At 41.7% G+C, this 16876-nt stretch overlaps 1 protein-coding gene across 1 annotated transcript in view; it reads right to left on the reverse strand.

Moving 5' to 3' along the window:
* Positions 1–16876, reverse strand: part of nrg3a (neuregulin 3a) — a 366859-nt gene that overhangs the window by 13449 nt on the left and 336534 nt on the right. Inside the window, exons 5-6 of the mRNA XM_084020530.1 lie at positions 15651–15753; positions 7692–7818 (exon numbers count right to left, since the gene is read on the reverse strand). Coding sequence (XP_083876656.1) covers positions 7692–7818; positions 15651–15753 — 230 coding nt within the window. The remainder of the gene's footprint in view (positions 1–7691; positions 7819–15650; positions 15754–16876) is intronic.

Consider the following 16876-nt stretch of genomic DNA (forward strand, 5'->3'; position numbering starts at 1 on the left):
CGCTCTTCCCTTCTGGTAGCTGTCATGACAGGATATCTAAATCAGCACTACCGTGGCACAACGCAAGTCCCAGCTTCTCCCTTTCAGCTCTCTTCATGTTTGCCCCCCCCCCCCATCTCTGGAGAGACAAATATGCAGTGAAACCAAACACTTCTTTGTTCTGCACTTCAAAATGCGGTTGACAAGGCAGACTCACTCAGTCACACAACAGGAAAAGGAACATGCTGAACGTGGGGCAACACAAGAGAGTGTTTCAGGTTGTAAACTTAAAAAGCTGGTTTGATTTGTTATCTACTTCACAACAATATCTGTGGTTTGCATCTATCTGGCAGTGACAGCTTTCTCTCGTCAGCATTATCTCAGCAGCGCCTAGACAGAATCTTCTGGAACATAAGGTGACAGAGAGTTACTCTTATGCACAATGTACTTTTATGTCTTTTGACAAAGTTCTGAGTGTGATGTCTGACTAACAAGGTTGTCTCTGATGCACTCCCTTTTTAGGACACTCTGCAGGGCACCTGTTTCATTAGAATCACAGTCACTGCCTCGGTTATGAGACCATTCAGACGCTTGAAGGCCGATTTGCACTTAGACAACCATGACGTGCTTTTTTCTTAACTCAAATTTACACTTTAAACAGATTACCACGTCCACTGAAGCAGAAATTTGGATGATTAGAAAGCAGGTGGATTAGGAGGAGCGGTGTATCTCATGTGGTCAAATAGAGCTCATACTAAGGTGGAATCAGTCCATGATGTGCTGTCTAAGCATAACTTTGACATTTAACTGTGTGGCTACATTGATATTGCAGGTGCGTGGCAGTTTCTTCACAAATTTAAGATTGCCAAAATTTCTTTGGGGAATGACACGGATAGTAGCTGAAGTAGCTGAAGGCAGTTTTAAAATGTTACCGATTGAGCTCACGGAGTTGTCTCCACATCTGAGACAATACTTTTGCCTGTCCTAATCATATTTTCCTAAAACATAAGGGAATGGCTCAGACTGTTTCTGAATGAAAGAAACATTAGAAGTCTGAATACTTTTAGTTATATTGGTTATGTGGGTCACATTAGCATGATGTGGACAAAAAGTTAGAGATTCAACAGAAGTTCACATAACTAAAGTGCTGGCAAGTGGTTTGTATACATAATTGCATTATGTTTCACATTATTACACCTGAAAATCCAGAACAGCCCTTTCAACTATGGTATGTTTCGCATTGATAGAATATAATGCTTGACACTGATTCATTAATGCTAAGCCATGGTATTTTACCCATAAACGTCTATTCTGGTAAACACCATATAAAATGCGCTCTTTAGTGATGCAGCAGGCTTTCAACTAACTCCAGTTTAAATCCATCCACAACATTATTAGAAGGTCAGAACAAGTGACTGACATTGGCAAGAAAGTCTGTTCATATTGGATGGGGCAAACAAATCCAGGACTTTCACTTAGTAGACCTCTGTTTGTGTCCTACGTGAAACCAAGTCAACATTTCTTATTTTACCTTAATTGTGTTGCATAACGTAAGTATTTAACTTATACCGTTAATTTTGTGTGTTGACATTTATTTTGAAAAGACTGACATGCCGTCTTTGACACATCCAAAACGTATACTGAAGTGGTACATAGAGAGTCAAAGCTTGAAGCACCATATTTCAAGAGACACAATGAGTTTGCACATGAAGGCCAATATAATTGAGGAGATGTCTATGTTGTCATTCGCCCACATTTTTGGAAGTATGAAACAAAATTGCTGGACTGACCCTTAACGGTGCATTGGTTAATATTGTAAGTTGACCAAAAATACAAAGAACACAAATACACTATTTGTGGTGGTTAACGGTCCAATCCAACGCCACCACCCTGTTGCATCTGTCAGCGTTCTAATTGCGTAAAATCTCTCTAATCTCTGCTCACTCTCTGGTGTTCCGACCCCACGATCCAAGCTGCTAATTGATACAGAAGCTTTCAGCGAACAGTTGTTAATTTCTCCTCCGTATGAAGTTTTAAGTGTGACATTATGCAAGCGACCCAATGAAGCGTGTGATAATTATCTGTTAAAGCTCACATGTTAATTTATTCATGTTTAAGAAGAAATGGTTAGCCGTATAATTGGCCCTGCTAGTCTTAACTCAATAAATCCTTGAGTTCAATGACTAATTTTACAGTTACAGGCAGAAGTCTTCTGTTTAAGTTATTTATTCGTTCTAGACTAATAAACAACTCGCTCAAACTGTGAAACTTCCCTCCACTTTGTTAACGTGGACCATGTTTCTCAACATCCCTTTTGTTTTAGTTTGAAAAAAAAAACATCTAGGCTTTGCTGCTTGACAAAAAACGGAAATCGCTTGCATGTGTCATACAGCAATACTGAGTGTTTATAGAGGTCATCAATATAAATGTAATGTTTTCTCACATAGCTGCAGGCAAAGAATCTCTGCTCTCCAGCTCCATAAACACACGCGGATACAACGGGCAAAAGTCATTACTTTGACAGCAACTTCAAGCCGAATTTGGACATTTGTGATGTAAAGGGAGCATGTCATGACATATACTAATGCACATATGCCTGTGTGTGTGTGTACTGTAATGGAGGTTTTAATCTCCGAGATAGACACTGGTAAGCACCGTTTGCCTCTGGCACTGATGTTTTTTAACACTGACAGACCATCGGGAGGGAACCAGGGGGATGATTTTTATGATTTGTGCAGAGATGCTGCCATCAATAATAGCTTTACAGCATTAAAACACACACACACACACACACACACACACACACACACACACACACACACACACACACACACACACACACACACACACACACACACACACACACACACACACACACACACACACACACACGTGCACAAACACACTGCACTCTCAGATTAGCAAAACTGACTCAGGATAACCTTGTTCATGATAGAGGCAGCAGTTTCAATTATGTGGCAATGACAGACTGACTCTGTGGAAATACCTGTGGAATAGATGAAAGGGTGGTAAAACCTGATTGATAGAGAAGCATCGGTTCAGTTGGAGCTGCTCTTCAGTTCAATGCTTAATCAAAGTCTTCCAACAAAAGGGCCCTGTGGTGCTAATCAAAAGAGCTTATTTGTATTTGTAACAGGCCACTGGATAGTCCTGCCGCCATTGTCATGACCTGCCCGATTAAACAGATGTTTATCTACATGTACATTTGCTCAGATCAAAATCCATGTTAAAGCTAGATTAGAAAAATCGTGGGCAACAGAAATGTAGAGTGAAATAAATTCAGCATACAGTGACAGCCTGCTTTTTACGACACATTTGTATGAGTGCATTCTCCATTAACACTGTGTTCCAAAATTTGGGTAAGTTCCTTGAAGCACTCGTAGAAATTAAATAAATATAAATGAGATTAAAAAGCAACATTAATACATTAAAGATCAGCGTTGTTTTTCTCAGTCATACATTCTATAGTCAGTAAACAATAATCAGTTATTTATGAGTCAGTGCTAATAGAGCTATTAGCTAAATAAAAGCCAAAGGACTACTTTAAATAGTTTTCACTATTATGTTTTAGTTTTCAGCAGTTTATTAACACTTTCTTTTAAATTCTACTGTTCATTTTCTTGGCAGAAGGGATCATCATCAATATGCAAAACAACAACATCATAATTGACATTATACTGCTGGTTCTGGTGTGAGCAGGCCATACAGCCTAGTCTCCTATAAAAAACAGCATCTTCAAAATTATTACAACTTTTTACAAATGGTTTGATTATGAAGTTACTTCGGCATCATTTTTATCTGTTTATTGCAATTGAATCACACTGCTGTAGTAAACCAGCCAACATGTGGCTTGCTCTTCACAGTGAATACTGCTTGGTGAAATTAATCAAGCACCTCTGGGTGATGTTATGAACTCGACAGGACGGCGTTTGATTACCCGGAGTATCTGGGACTTCCACACCTTGTACGAAGCAGCATTAGTGTTTCTTTCAGCCATGATTGATGAAACCTTGTCCTGTCTACATCGAGGTACGCTCCCCCTCCTCTCCGGCACGTCTAGCGTGAGTGATGCGAATAAACACAAATGATCCCACAAATAAACACAACTGATCCTGCGGTCAAACTCGCGGGAGTAACACCTTCACACGGCGTGAGGAGAATTGTAATCAGCCAAACAGACAAATGTGCGGTAGTGGCGAACACTTGAAAAATATCATGATTTGTCATCTTAATAAAACAAAAGGAGTAAAACTAAAAGAGTTGGCTGAATATTTTATAAAACATTTTAAATTATATTTAAATAAAGGGAACTGACGCTATAGCAAATATGAGGATCTCAGTTAAATGTGGTGGAGACTTATAGTGAACTTTAATCTATCAAGGGTCGTATGTTACTTTATGAGTTTAAAGAGGCTTGAAAGGAGAGACTCTAGCTGGCTAAATTCACATCCATTATAAAGTCTCTAGAACTCTAAAGGAGGCACAAAACCAATTTCTCAGAAAGTACGACAAAGATATTGCAAAGCTGGAGTGAAGTGATAAAGTGCAGTGACCCATTTAAAGTTTGAGAGGAGCTCCTAGCTGAAAGGATGCCGTTTAAAGAGCAGCAGGTTTGTACATTTCTTGACGTCCATAATACGAAAAAGTAGAACAAAAGAGAGATATTGAATTGAATACTCACAGCAATAATGTTCTAAAACCATTTGACCATTTGAACAGTTTCAAGTTAAAAGTCTGCACATTTAGTATCTGAGTGTCAGCAAATGGAGGGATATAATAATGAATAAGAAGAACATAAAATAGATCCTCCTTATCAATAATTGATCTGTTTTCCTATTGCGAATCATTTGCCAGGTTAATTATTATACATTAATCAATTTTCTTGTACATTTTAATGGCTGCACAACATAGAATTTAAATGTCTGTAGAAGTTTGGACTGCTGCGATTCCCTTGATCTTTACATGAGTCTGGGAAGCCGGTTTGTTTGTCCTTGGCAGAGCACTCAGCTTGAGGGTAATGTGAGGTGGCACACCTGACACACCATCTCCACAAGCTGCAGATTTTACAGATTACTTTCAAGCTTTGGTTAGCTCTGTCTCCTAGCTATATCTTATCTGAACCCTTTGTGAACTGAAGCTCAAGATCCTCAGGCAAGAACGCCGTTATGTTTTAAAGTCCATGAGTCTAAGATTGAAGTCGACAGGGCCTTTGCAGTCCTGCTCCATTCAGACACTTTTACTTTGACCTGTTGATTTAAGTTTGGCATTGAATGATTTTATACAGTTTATTTAGTGCCTGCACTTATTGACCATCCTGATACATTAGCCTGTGTGAAGATATATGATATAATTATTATCAAAGAATATTGCAAGGCCAAATCAGAACAGGGGCGTGCCTACCCTTCATACCAATTGTTTTTTTCATTTGGATTTCAATGGAACACAAAAGTTTTGTGATGTGTAATCGGTCCCGAGGGTCAAAGTGACCCCTTCCACCCACCTGCTCAGACCACACTGATCTTGCATCATTTTGCAGAGTTGCAACGACATTGTGGTGACAACATTTTTCCACTGACAGGCAGACATACATTTATAAACAACGGGTAAAGTATTAAAACCACCTCTGTGGAAGTTCCCAAGACAGTACAAGTCTCCCAGACCACATGATGACAAACACACACAGACTCATGTCAGCATGTCAGTCAACCCAGTTGCCAGAATAAAATGTTGGCATTGCATGTTTCTGTAAACCGCTGACACATTGAAACTCAAAATGTCTCAACCAAAAATGCATTTCATATCATCATTTATACATGCACGTAGTGTTATTTGCTATTTGGAAACTATTTTCAATTAATGTACGGTTTAGGCAACAAAACTCAGCTTAGTAAAAGATCAACTTTTTTGTTAAAATAACTATCTTGCTTTTGGTTTGACATAGGAAACTAACACTGGTCTCCTGGATGAAAGTCGCGTGTTTGACCCGATGCTGATTTAATGTATTTGTGATACGTCAAAAACAAATGCATATTCCAGGAGAAAATCGGTCAAGGACTGATTTGTCAGCTGTATCATGAACTGCCAGTGTGAATTGTGATTATCTCAACTTCATGCAAACTGGGTCTCACGTACAGGTACAAATGTGCTTCTCTCACACAGTGATCCATCCACCTTGTGTATGTTAATGTGTTTATGATGGATTGAGAGTCCCTGATGTGAACAGCACATGTGCTTTGCTTCATTGTAAATTTTAATCATGCCCTTGGAGGAAACATACAATTTATCCAATAGCTTCATGTCAAACCTGTGTTGATTACATAGGTTACTTACCGTGTTTGTTTGTAAAAACAGCAAATTTATGCTCAGTGGTGCACAGACGCATACATACACGCCCCCAAGGCAATGGAAGATGTGGATTTGATTGACATTCAAATGAATGTAATGTTTTCCATGCCAGCAGTTTCCAAACGCACTTCTGGGAGAGATGCGGTGACAGAGAGTGCAGGGAAGATGATGAATGACATCACTAGCCAGCACCGTGCTCCCAAACCACTGAACGCTTGCTCACTCAAAGACCTGTGAGTCTGATGCAAGTGGTCAGGTGGAGACAGCAATACAAGTTGATTCATAAGCAGCTAAAAAATAAAGATGAATACTCTGTGTACTGTATGCCCAACTGACAGTCCAAAGACATGCAGGATGGGGATAGGTTCATTGATGACTCTAAATTGCCCTTAGGTGTAAATGTGAGCGTGAATGGTTGTCTGTCTCTACATGTCGGCCCTGTGATAGAATGGCGACCTGTCCAGGGTGAACCCTGCCTTCGCCCAATGTCAGCTGGGATCGGCTCCAGCCCCCCCACCACGACCCTAAATACAGGATAAGCAGTAGACGATGGATGGATGGATGGATTCTTAACCACGATATGTTCAAGTTCATGCCATTGAAATTATGCTGTCTGTTTTTAAAGAAATGGAATGGTAGAACCCAGACTTGCACACATTAATGCATTTTCTAGGTGTGTGTACATGGACAACATGTTCACACTGTTAACATACGCTTGCTACATGCATAGTGTCTTTTCAAAATAAACTCCCCTTCTTCACAGGAAGTTATGTTTAAGTAACAAAAACACTTTCAAATTAAAGTTAAAAATGATTGACGTGACAAAATGTCAAGGCTTACTTTTAGTGTACGGGACAAAAACAGCGGTCTCAAAGTCCTGTGCTTATTTAACCCGTCCATAAAGTCCGTGCTTGGACTTTATCCCTCTTTATTCTACGCAGTTTATCTGCACGTAATGCAGCGAATGGGTGTGTCAGAAAGACTAAAAAAACAATAAAAACAACAAAAAATGCCCATAAAACTGCTTAATTTATTTAAAGCAACAAAAGTCCTCCTTGGTTCACACAGGACACTAACAGCAATCTCCTGGCTGAAATCCTAGTGCTTTTTGACCCATCCATCACCCCGACTTCCTCCCCACGTATACTTCCGTGGACTCATTTTAAATGATTTGTTAAAAGTCAGCAGAAGCTACAAAGGACATCCATGAAAAAACATTTCACAATGCAGTTTTGTTGTTTGGAAACATGATTTTTGTAAGACAGGGCTGAAACGTGTGGGCTCACTATAGGGGAGCGGCACTATGAAAGAAAATGAAGATGGGAAAAATGAAAAGCAGCAGTCACCTCGTGCATTTGCAGGTTGGTGTTCGGGGCCTTCATCTTGGCATCCAGAGCATTGTGGGAATTGGCAGTGTAGTTTTTCAAACTGCGACTCTCCTTCAGATGGGCCTGGAGCTTCTCTCTGCGCCTCCTAAAGAGAAAGGGGAAAAAAAACATGATGCTCACATGGAATTGCTTTTAGGAGAGCTTTGACCACTGTCAGCTCAGTTACTGTGGGACTGCATAAATAATATCATAATTATGGAATCATCAAGTGGCGTTGTAGGTTTGATTAGCTAAACTGTACACATGAAAGGCAGCTCAGGTGTGTCAGCTGCATCACTTCTAGAGATTTGATGAACCAAAACACACGGGGAGGCGGCATTCAGTTACCATGGCCCCCGATTGTGGAACAGCCTGCCGGAGAACCTCAGGGCCGCAGAGAATGTTGATGTTTTTAAAAAGAGGCTCAAGACCCACCTTTTTAATCAAGCTTTTAACTGACTAGTTTAATTCCTTTTATGCTTCTTACATTTTTTTATTATTATTCTATTTTATATTATCTATTTTAGCTTATCCTGCTTTACTGTTTTATATATTTTATTTATTTTTATTGTTTTATTTATTGGGTCTATTTTACTTTATTTTATACATCTTTATGAATTTTACTGTTTTTGTTGTTTTATTGTTTTATTCCCTCAGATTTTAGCTTCTACCTTTTACCTTATTTTACTGTTTTAGCCCCTCGATTTTCCAGTGTTTCCTCCTGGGGGCCTACCACACCGGGAGTTGTTTCTGGTCCAACGTTGGGGGTGCTGTCCTGTGGACGGCCATGGCCCGGGTGGTTGGAGAGCTCTACACCGTGGTGTGGAGCCTCCTGTCTGCCTGGGCTGGGGTGGTCCCTGTGGCGGCGCCCCCTGCAGGCATGGACCATGATTCCTCTCGGTGTGTACGGCCCCCAAAGGTAGCTTCTTCCTCACCTCAGATCTCGATGCCCAGCCATGTCTCCTCAGCAACAGTTAGTGTTTGTGTGTGGGTGTGTATTTGTGTGTGTATGTTTATGTGTGTGGGTGTGTATTTGTGTGTGTATGTTTATGTGTGTGGGTGTGTATGTCTCTGTGTATCTCTGTCTATATATTTGTGGGGGTGGGAGGTTTTGGTTTCGTGGTGTTCTTTGTTGCTCACATCTTGTTTTGTTTTTGTTTTGTTCGCTTTTATTTTTTGTGAGGCACTTTGTGCTACTATATGTATGAAAAGTGCCATATAAATAAAGTCTGATTTGATTTGATTTGATGTCTATATCTGTAGAAATATCACAGAATATGACATGAATCACATGAATAAAGTATTTATTTTCACCTCAACACTTCCTTTTTCGGTTAAAAAATCCCTCTAGTGTCTTTCTGGGGACAGAAACACTTGATTGTTGACACAAGCGTTAAATTCTGAAATATTTGCAGGACAGTGTTTATACACGGCTCTATAACTTAGTAGAGTAGCCTATTGTAGATTGTTTTTATTATTTACAAATGAGGAGATGGTTCTCAACCTTCTGTCTAAAATAAATATGAATTACATTAGTGAAATGAAATGAAACATTCTGGCCATCTGGAACGGTGAACATGATATAGGAAGAAGGTCTGGCAGCAGCAGCAGCAGCAGCAACACTGTCTGTGTGGACTCGACTCAGTGTCCAGGAAGTGTGGCCAGGGCGTAAGGATAAATCATCGGCTGGTCCAAGTACACTAAATCCAAGTACCCTCCTCGGTTGCAATCACTCACATACATCGGTCTTTAGCGTCACATTAATATAGGTTTAATTATTCATTCAAAACAGCATTAGGGCAGTACATTTGTCTTAGAAGGGAAGGACTTAATGTGAGCTTTGGAAAACTCCAGGGGTTGCGCTTTAGTTTGGACATGCAGAAACAATGATGCAGACATCCATGTTTACTTTTTGATTTGGTCTTATCAGTCTATTCCCTGATTCATCACGTGACCCTTTTCTATGATAAAAAAACAATCAAAATCGACCTGACGACCAGTGGTTAATTTCAACATAGATAATGAATTACAAGCATTGCAGACAGTGTTGTCTATGCTACCAGCTGGTGTGCAGTTAAACTCACTACATTTTATTATGTGCAGAAGTCAAGCTATTATTCAAGTGCTTTGTGAAAATTCCTGTGTCCAGTGGCAGTATCAGCCCTGCATGAAGCGTTTTCTTTTGTGTGTTAAAAAGCAAGCACACACACCTAAGTCCAAAGTGTACATTTATGTGCCTTCAACCTCTTGTACTTTCCTTTCCAAGTAATAATATCCTGTGCTATTCTTACAAATGACACTACAGAGCATCTACAGGATTTTCACCCAATTTTCAGACACCGACATACTTTTAAAAAATGAGTCAGAGGCCAAGGAGAATTGCTTTTTACCAGTCCCGTGCCCTTGGGGGCAGAGGAGAAGAAGAAAGTGAGCTATTGACCAAACAAAGAAGCTTTCTATCTATACCTCTTCTTCTTTCCTCCTTAAGCAGTTATACCAAAATCCAGTTTTTTATTGACTCCATTTCCTAAATACTGTGAAGTATGGACTCATTCACCCCTCAAATGTGTTTCTATCAACGTGGTTGACAATGCGTTGACATATTTATTGGAAAGACACAGAAGAACTGAAGTCATTGACTGGACAACTAATTAGTTTCAACCTAATCTTGCATAGAAGCAGACTTAGATGTTGTAACGTGATTTCCCCATTCATCCATAAGATGCTTGTCTGGATCGTGTTTCTGACCAGTGTGCATTACATGCTCTTATTATGACACTAGTGACCCAAGGTATGCGACTTTGAATGGTGTCAGTAGCTGTAAGCAACCTTATCTCCTGTAGCTACCACTCAGGCTCTGATTAGAGGGACTCGTATTGTTATGAATGGGTCCAACCATACTAATCATAGAGTCCAAAGGCCACGCAGCTCACAAAATACGCAGCACCTACCTGTGTTATCCCTTTTTAATTAGAGTTAATTATGCTTCTTATCATACTTTTATGCCTTTTAATTATATTTGGTGGGGATTAAAATCCTTTATCAGATAGTGCCATGAAAGGGAAAACATGGGAAATGAGAGGAGTGAGATACAACGCAAGAGTTTGCGTCTTAACCTTAAATATGACACGGGCATGCCCTGTTATGTCTTCAAAAGAGAATTCTTTAATATTATGATTAAAGAAGCGGCACAACCATTCTTTCTTTCTTTATTTACCGAGGCAGACTGGGAGAGTGTGAAGGTCGGGGAATCAATGCCCAACAGCTGGAGACTGACACTCACCTCCCATCACAGACAACCAGCTAATGTTCATGTTTTTCAGAATTGTAAGCATAATGGGTTCTGTAACCTTGACAAAGCCATGCCCCTCCCATCATCTATTTGCCATAACTACGATCTACTGTATGTAACAGGCAGTTATAGCACAAACCAGAATTTGGAAATCATTGGCGTTGGACTTGATTTTTTTTTGCTGAATAGTTAAATATTAACGTTCTTCACTCAATGTTATGTTTCTGAGGTGATAGAAGGCAGACTTGGTGGTGTTGCTGATGTGAGACCGGAAGGAGAGAGTGGAGTCCAGGACGACGCCCAGGTTGCGCACCTCAGGAGAGGGGGAAATGCAGCAGCCATCCACAACCAGGGCCAGGTCTCCAACCTTTTTGAGCAGTGGTGCAGGGCCCACCACCATGAGCTCTGTCTTATTACTGTTAAGTTTGAGTAGGTTTGTGGTCATCCATGATTTGAGTTCCTGCAGGCAGTTGACAAGTTGTGTGGGTGGGAGCTGGGAGGAGGGGTTTGTGCTAAAGTAGAGTTGAGTATCATCGGCATAGCAGTGGAAGTTGAGGCCATGTTTACGGATGATATGGCCTAGAGGTAGCATGTAGATGGTGAATAACAGTGGACCAAGTACTGAGCCCTGGGGCACACCATAGTTGACAGATGCTGTATGGGAGTTGGAGCCATTTAGGGTGATGAATTTTTTCCGGTCTGTGAGGTAGGACCGGAACCAGGACAGTGCTGACCCACTGAGGCCGATGAGCTCAGAGAGACGGTGGAGGAGGATGATATGAGAGACTGTATCAAAAGCTGCAGAGAGCTCAAGGAGGATGAGGATGGAGATGAGGCCATTGTCGGCAGCAAGCAGGAGGTCATTTGTGATTTTGATAAGGGCGGTCTCAGTGCTGTGGTGGGTTCTGAAACCAGATTGGAGGGGTTCGAAGAGCTCATGGTGGGACATGTGGTGTTGTAGCTGGGCAGCCACTGCTCTTTCCATGATTTTGCTGAGGAAAGGGAGGTTGGAGATTGGACGGTAGTTGTTGGGGTCATCCGGGTCTGAACCTGGCTTTTTGAGAGTGGGAATGACCGCTGCCATTTTTAAGCTGGATGGTACCACACCAGAGGCCAGAGATGCGTTTATGATGTTAACCATTGGGTGGCAGAGGATGGGAAGACAGGCCTTTACCAGGGTGGTGGGCATTGGGTCCATTTTGCTGGTTGACGACTTGGCTGAGGTGACCAGTTTTTTAACTTGGTCAGCATCCAGTGGAGAGAAGGTGGATAGGCAGCACTGGTGAGAGTGGTCAGCAGCGTGGTGGGGATCTTGTTGGGGCAGTGAGGGGCAAAGGGAGGGCCCAGGAGACTGGAGTTGCTGGTGGATGTTGTCCACTTTTTGTTTGAAGAAATCCAGGAACCTTGAGCAGAGGTCAGCAGCATCTGAGGGTTTAGCAGCATCAGGAGGGTTGAGAAGACGGTTGATGGTGGAGAAGAGCAATTTGGGGTGTTTTTGTTGGTTATTGATGAGCGTGGAGTAGTACTTTGTTTTCGCCTGAGCAAGGGCATCATTGTAGCTTGTTACATATTCTTTGAATGCTTCACGATGGACAGTGATATCTTCTATATCGTCTCTCGAGCCTGCGTCCTGAGGTTTTCATCCTGCGGAGCTCAGGGGTGAACCAGGGGGCAGGCCGAGAGAAGGACACGTAACGCGTGATGAGAGGTGCTACAAAGTCCAGGCTGAGAGAGAGGGCACGGTTGTAGTGTTCCACCATGCCATCAACTGTTTCATGGAGGTGGGGGGTGGCGAGGTGGGTCACTATGGTGTCAGATAGCGTTGAAGTACACACCCGTTTGATGTTCCTGAGTGTAATGGGCCGCTTAGTGCACTTCTTAGGGAGAGGCACAGGGACCGAGAAAAGAATGGCAAGGTGGTCAGAGACAGCCAGGTCAGTGCACTGGAGGTGGGAGGGGGTTATGCCAGCACAGCACACCAGGTCCAGTGTGTGCCCTTTGTCATGTGTGGGGCCTTGTACATGTTGTGTGAAATTAAAGCAGTCCAGCAGTGAGAGCAAATCAGTAGCAAGAGAGCAGCTACTGGAATCCACATGAATGTTAAAATCACCCAGAAGGATAGTAGACAGGGATTTTGGGCAAACAGTGGCAAGCAGTTCAGTGAGCTCAGATATGAAGCAGGCAGAGGCTTTGGGGGGGCGGTAGATTAGCACAACCCGTAGCTGTGAGGACCCACCCAACATGAAGTGAATACACTCAAAGGAGGTGGTATTCACTGGGATGTCTTTTACCAGAATGTCAGACCGATGGATATCAGCAAGCCCGCCACCACGGCCAAGGCTGCAAGGCTTCTGGATATAGCTATAACCTGGTGGGGTGGCTTGGTTGAGAATAATAAACTCTTGTTGATTTTGCCATGTTTCAGTAAGACATAAAAAATCAAGTGATTTATCCAAGATGTGATCATGGATGAGAAAGGCTTTGTTATTTAATGAGCGAATGTTAAGCAGCATGCATGATGTTGGCCTGGTTAGTGCAGTGTCAGGAGTGACCGTATTGTCAACACAGACCAAGGGTAGCAGATTTGCATGAGAGGGGGGTGGTTTGGATCGATGACGTCGCTGGCGAGAGGCATGGCACCGAACAGCTGGGACAAACAAAGTTTCATGAAAGTAAACAAACTTATAATGAGCAGCCCTATGGACATAGGGGGGACGACGCAGGAGATGGAGAGATTTTATCACCTCTAGGCAACTCGGAGATGTATTTGAGTTGAGTTGAGTTTTAGCTTGAATTTAGCCAGAACTAACCCCATACTGCTCCCCGCTCTATCTGCAAACTTTCTGTCACTGCCAATACACAGGTTGGACATCAACCCACAAGCCCGCTGTAACTCCCGGTGCTGGGGTTTTCATCGGCCAGATCTGAGCTGCCACAGCTGCCAACCGAGGCGCCGCACGCTCCCCTCCCGACGAAGTAGTCCCCCGTTGGTGGGGAGGACGAAGTGAAAAACATAAGTTCCTTAATTGTGTCTAAGTCAATAAAACTATCCAAACTTACCATACAGCCCCCCATTAGTGGCAAAGTAACCACAAAGATGTTTAATGTAAACTCCAGACCAACACCATACGTGATATTGATAATATAAGATAGCAGCGTTGTTTCCACCAGCTGAGTAGTTGCCGTTTTTTAAAATATATATAAATAATCGAAGACTGTATGTTTTTATTATATGGAAGTAAAATGCCGCCCCCTATTTGTTTGGACCATCTGTCCAAGGATTACAGGGTGACTTTTCAACAGCATGAGTTGAAGAATCATTTGTGTTTCACTTTAACTGTATTTTTTTGCGTGGCTCTTTTTATCACAGTGTGAGAAAACCTTTGAGTTTATCGGGGCACTCCGATTTGCATGAACACTTCCTTCCAATCTGTATATATCCTCTCCACTGAACAAGCTAGTTTCCTGACTCAATTACGGATTCATTGAAAGTGCCTGTCTATCATGCCTTTATCCGATTATCTTGTTGTCAGCCTGCTCACTCACTCACATCATTATATTATGGAGGGAAGCCTATGGAATTACAGTGCCATCTATCACAGCCATGATCCACGCACCCTGAATGAGACTGCAGTTACATACCGGATGTTTGACCCATCCTGCTGAGAATGTAGCTATGCAAAGTTTCTTGCAGCCAGTTATGGATGTAGACCACTCACATATGTGCACATGCAGGGCATGCACTGCAAATATGTGCACATAAGGAGAGAAGCACAGAAAGGAGAGAGAGTGAGTAAGAGAGATAGCAGGAGTGACTTGAATTGACCTTTGGGGTTATAATGGGCTATGAATATGTGTGTGCACATAATGAGATTTACAAATTGTTGCAAAATACCCGGTCTGGGATTTCCTTCAAGATGTTTGATCCCTCAACATGTTCCATCGGCGCAAAATTAACAAAATGTCTCCTTAGGCATTTATTTCTGCCCACACTCAACTGGGCTTTTTACCAAGCTCTGTCATGTTATGCTTACTTTAGGATTCATGGCAGATTTGACCATACATGTAATCGTCAGAGTAATATTTAAAGTTTGGAAATCATTGGAGCAACTTTCAGCTCAAATGAAAGCAAGCAAACTGATGGTTGGCATGAAATTAGATGTCACTTCAGCTCATTTACCTGCCAACATATTCATGAGAAAAGTCCATATATGTAATTTGGCCATGTCTGTAAAAAATGGAATCCATCTAAGAGTTTGGTGAAAATGTCAAAACTTGTCAGTGAACTTCTTGTGCGTGTGTGCCCAAGTGTTGCTGTGTCAAAGTCTGTTTGCATATCAATTTGTGTGTCCTCTTACCTTCACTTAAACCCAAAAGTTTGCCCTAACCCACTTGAATTGTCAGTAGTAAGACATTTCAATACAAATATTTTACTGTTTGTCTGGAATCAATTTAACTCTGATGTGATTGTCTGATTTGTTTGCAGCAATGTCACCACATTTCCCTTCATAATTAACTTTGTGAGCACATCACCAAAATGAAACAATGGTTCAACTATATCATGGAGATTTTTATAAGCTGCTTTTGTTGAAGTTGAATGTACAAAATATGTATCGACACATGTTTTTGTGTGTTTGATTTCTTACTTGTTGCGGCAGTAGAGGGCTACGCACAGGGTTCCCAGGAGACTGATCGCCATGGTGATAGATGTGATTGACAGCACCTGTCTCTTGTACACCTCTTTGCTCTCTGTAGGGACACAAAACAGAGGAAGACCCCACATTACAACACACTATTTGCATGATAGAGTCATAGATCACAAATCTGTCAATGTGGTGTGTGTGTGATGTAGAGGAAGAGAAAAATAGGAAGGAAGACAAATCTGTGAGGGTGCAGAAGTGTTTACAGTCCCAGAGTTAATATTCACAGAGACAGACTTAATACTATATTAATAGTTTTGAGATTTGTACTTGCCCACTTTTAATTTCTAACATCGTTGTTTACAGCACCCAAACAGCCATTTCATATCATCAAACAGTCAGCTACGGCGCTACAGCTCTCTGGGGCTTTTTGCATCTGCCTTGCAGATTCCTTTCTGCATAAGTGTAATTAATTTTGTGATAAATAAGCCAAATTGAAATAAAATAACAACTCAACACCCATTTACAATACGCAAACACCTATTTCCAATTCTCCAGCAACACCTGCTATTCTTAGTTACCGCACAGTCTCTCAGCTCGTTTTATCCACTCTACAACATCGAGTAATAGTCCAATCGACACCAGCCGCTTTCAAAATGGATGCCACATGTAATGGAGCCTGAATACATGGAGACAAGAAGAGTTATGGCACGGACGGATGCCATTAGTGGAGAAAAATGGAAGCTGTCTTGTTTGCTACGAACAAGTAAATCATAGTTGCCTTCAGATACATTAATAGGCAATCAATCACGTTTTATTTAGCCGGGCTCAGACCTTGGAAAAGCACGAAGATGACACAAGGTGTTGAGGTTTTACATCGAAGTGATTGAGACAAATTTTTACTGCGGATGGGTTTGAATGGCCACTTCAGTAGAAAAAAGATAAAGTTCTTTACAGCTGCTTCCTTGGTGCGTAGGCTCAGAAAATCACTGCCAGGAGTGGCAGCATACAAACACAATCTACTTAGCTACAGGGCGACACTACTGCAGCCATTGCATCCTGCTCAAGGGCATTCTGACAGTAGTCAGCAAGGCACAGTGTTACTCATTCACGATCATGTCAAGATTTTAAAGTCTGTCCAGGAATTCAAACAGGGATCAGTCTGCACAAGTTTGACACTGTAGCCTTTAAGCTACTGATGCCCACACAGATATTGCATTTCCAATCATACA

Source organism: Eutrigla gurnardus (genome assembly GCF_963514095.1).
Source record: "Eutrigla gurnardus genome assembly, chromosome: 11".
NCBI classification, from domain to species: Eukaryota; Metazoa; Chordata; class Actinopteri; order Perciformes; family Triglidae; genus Eutrigla; species Eutrigla gurnardus.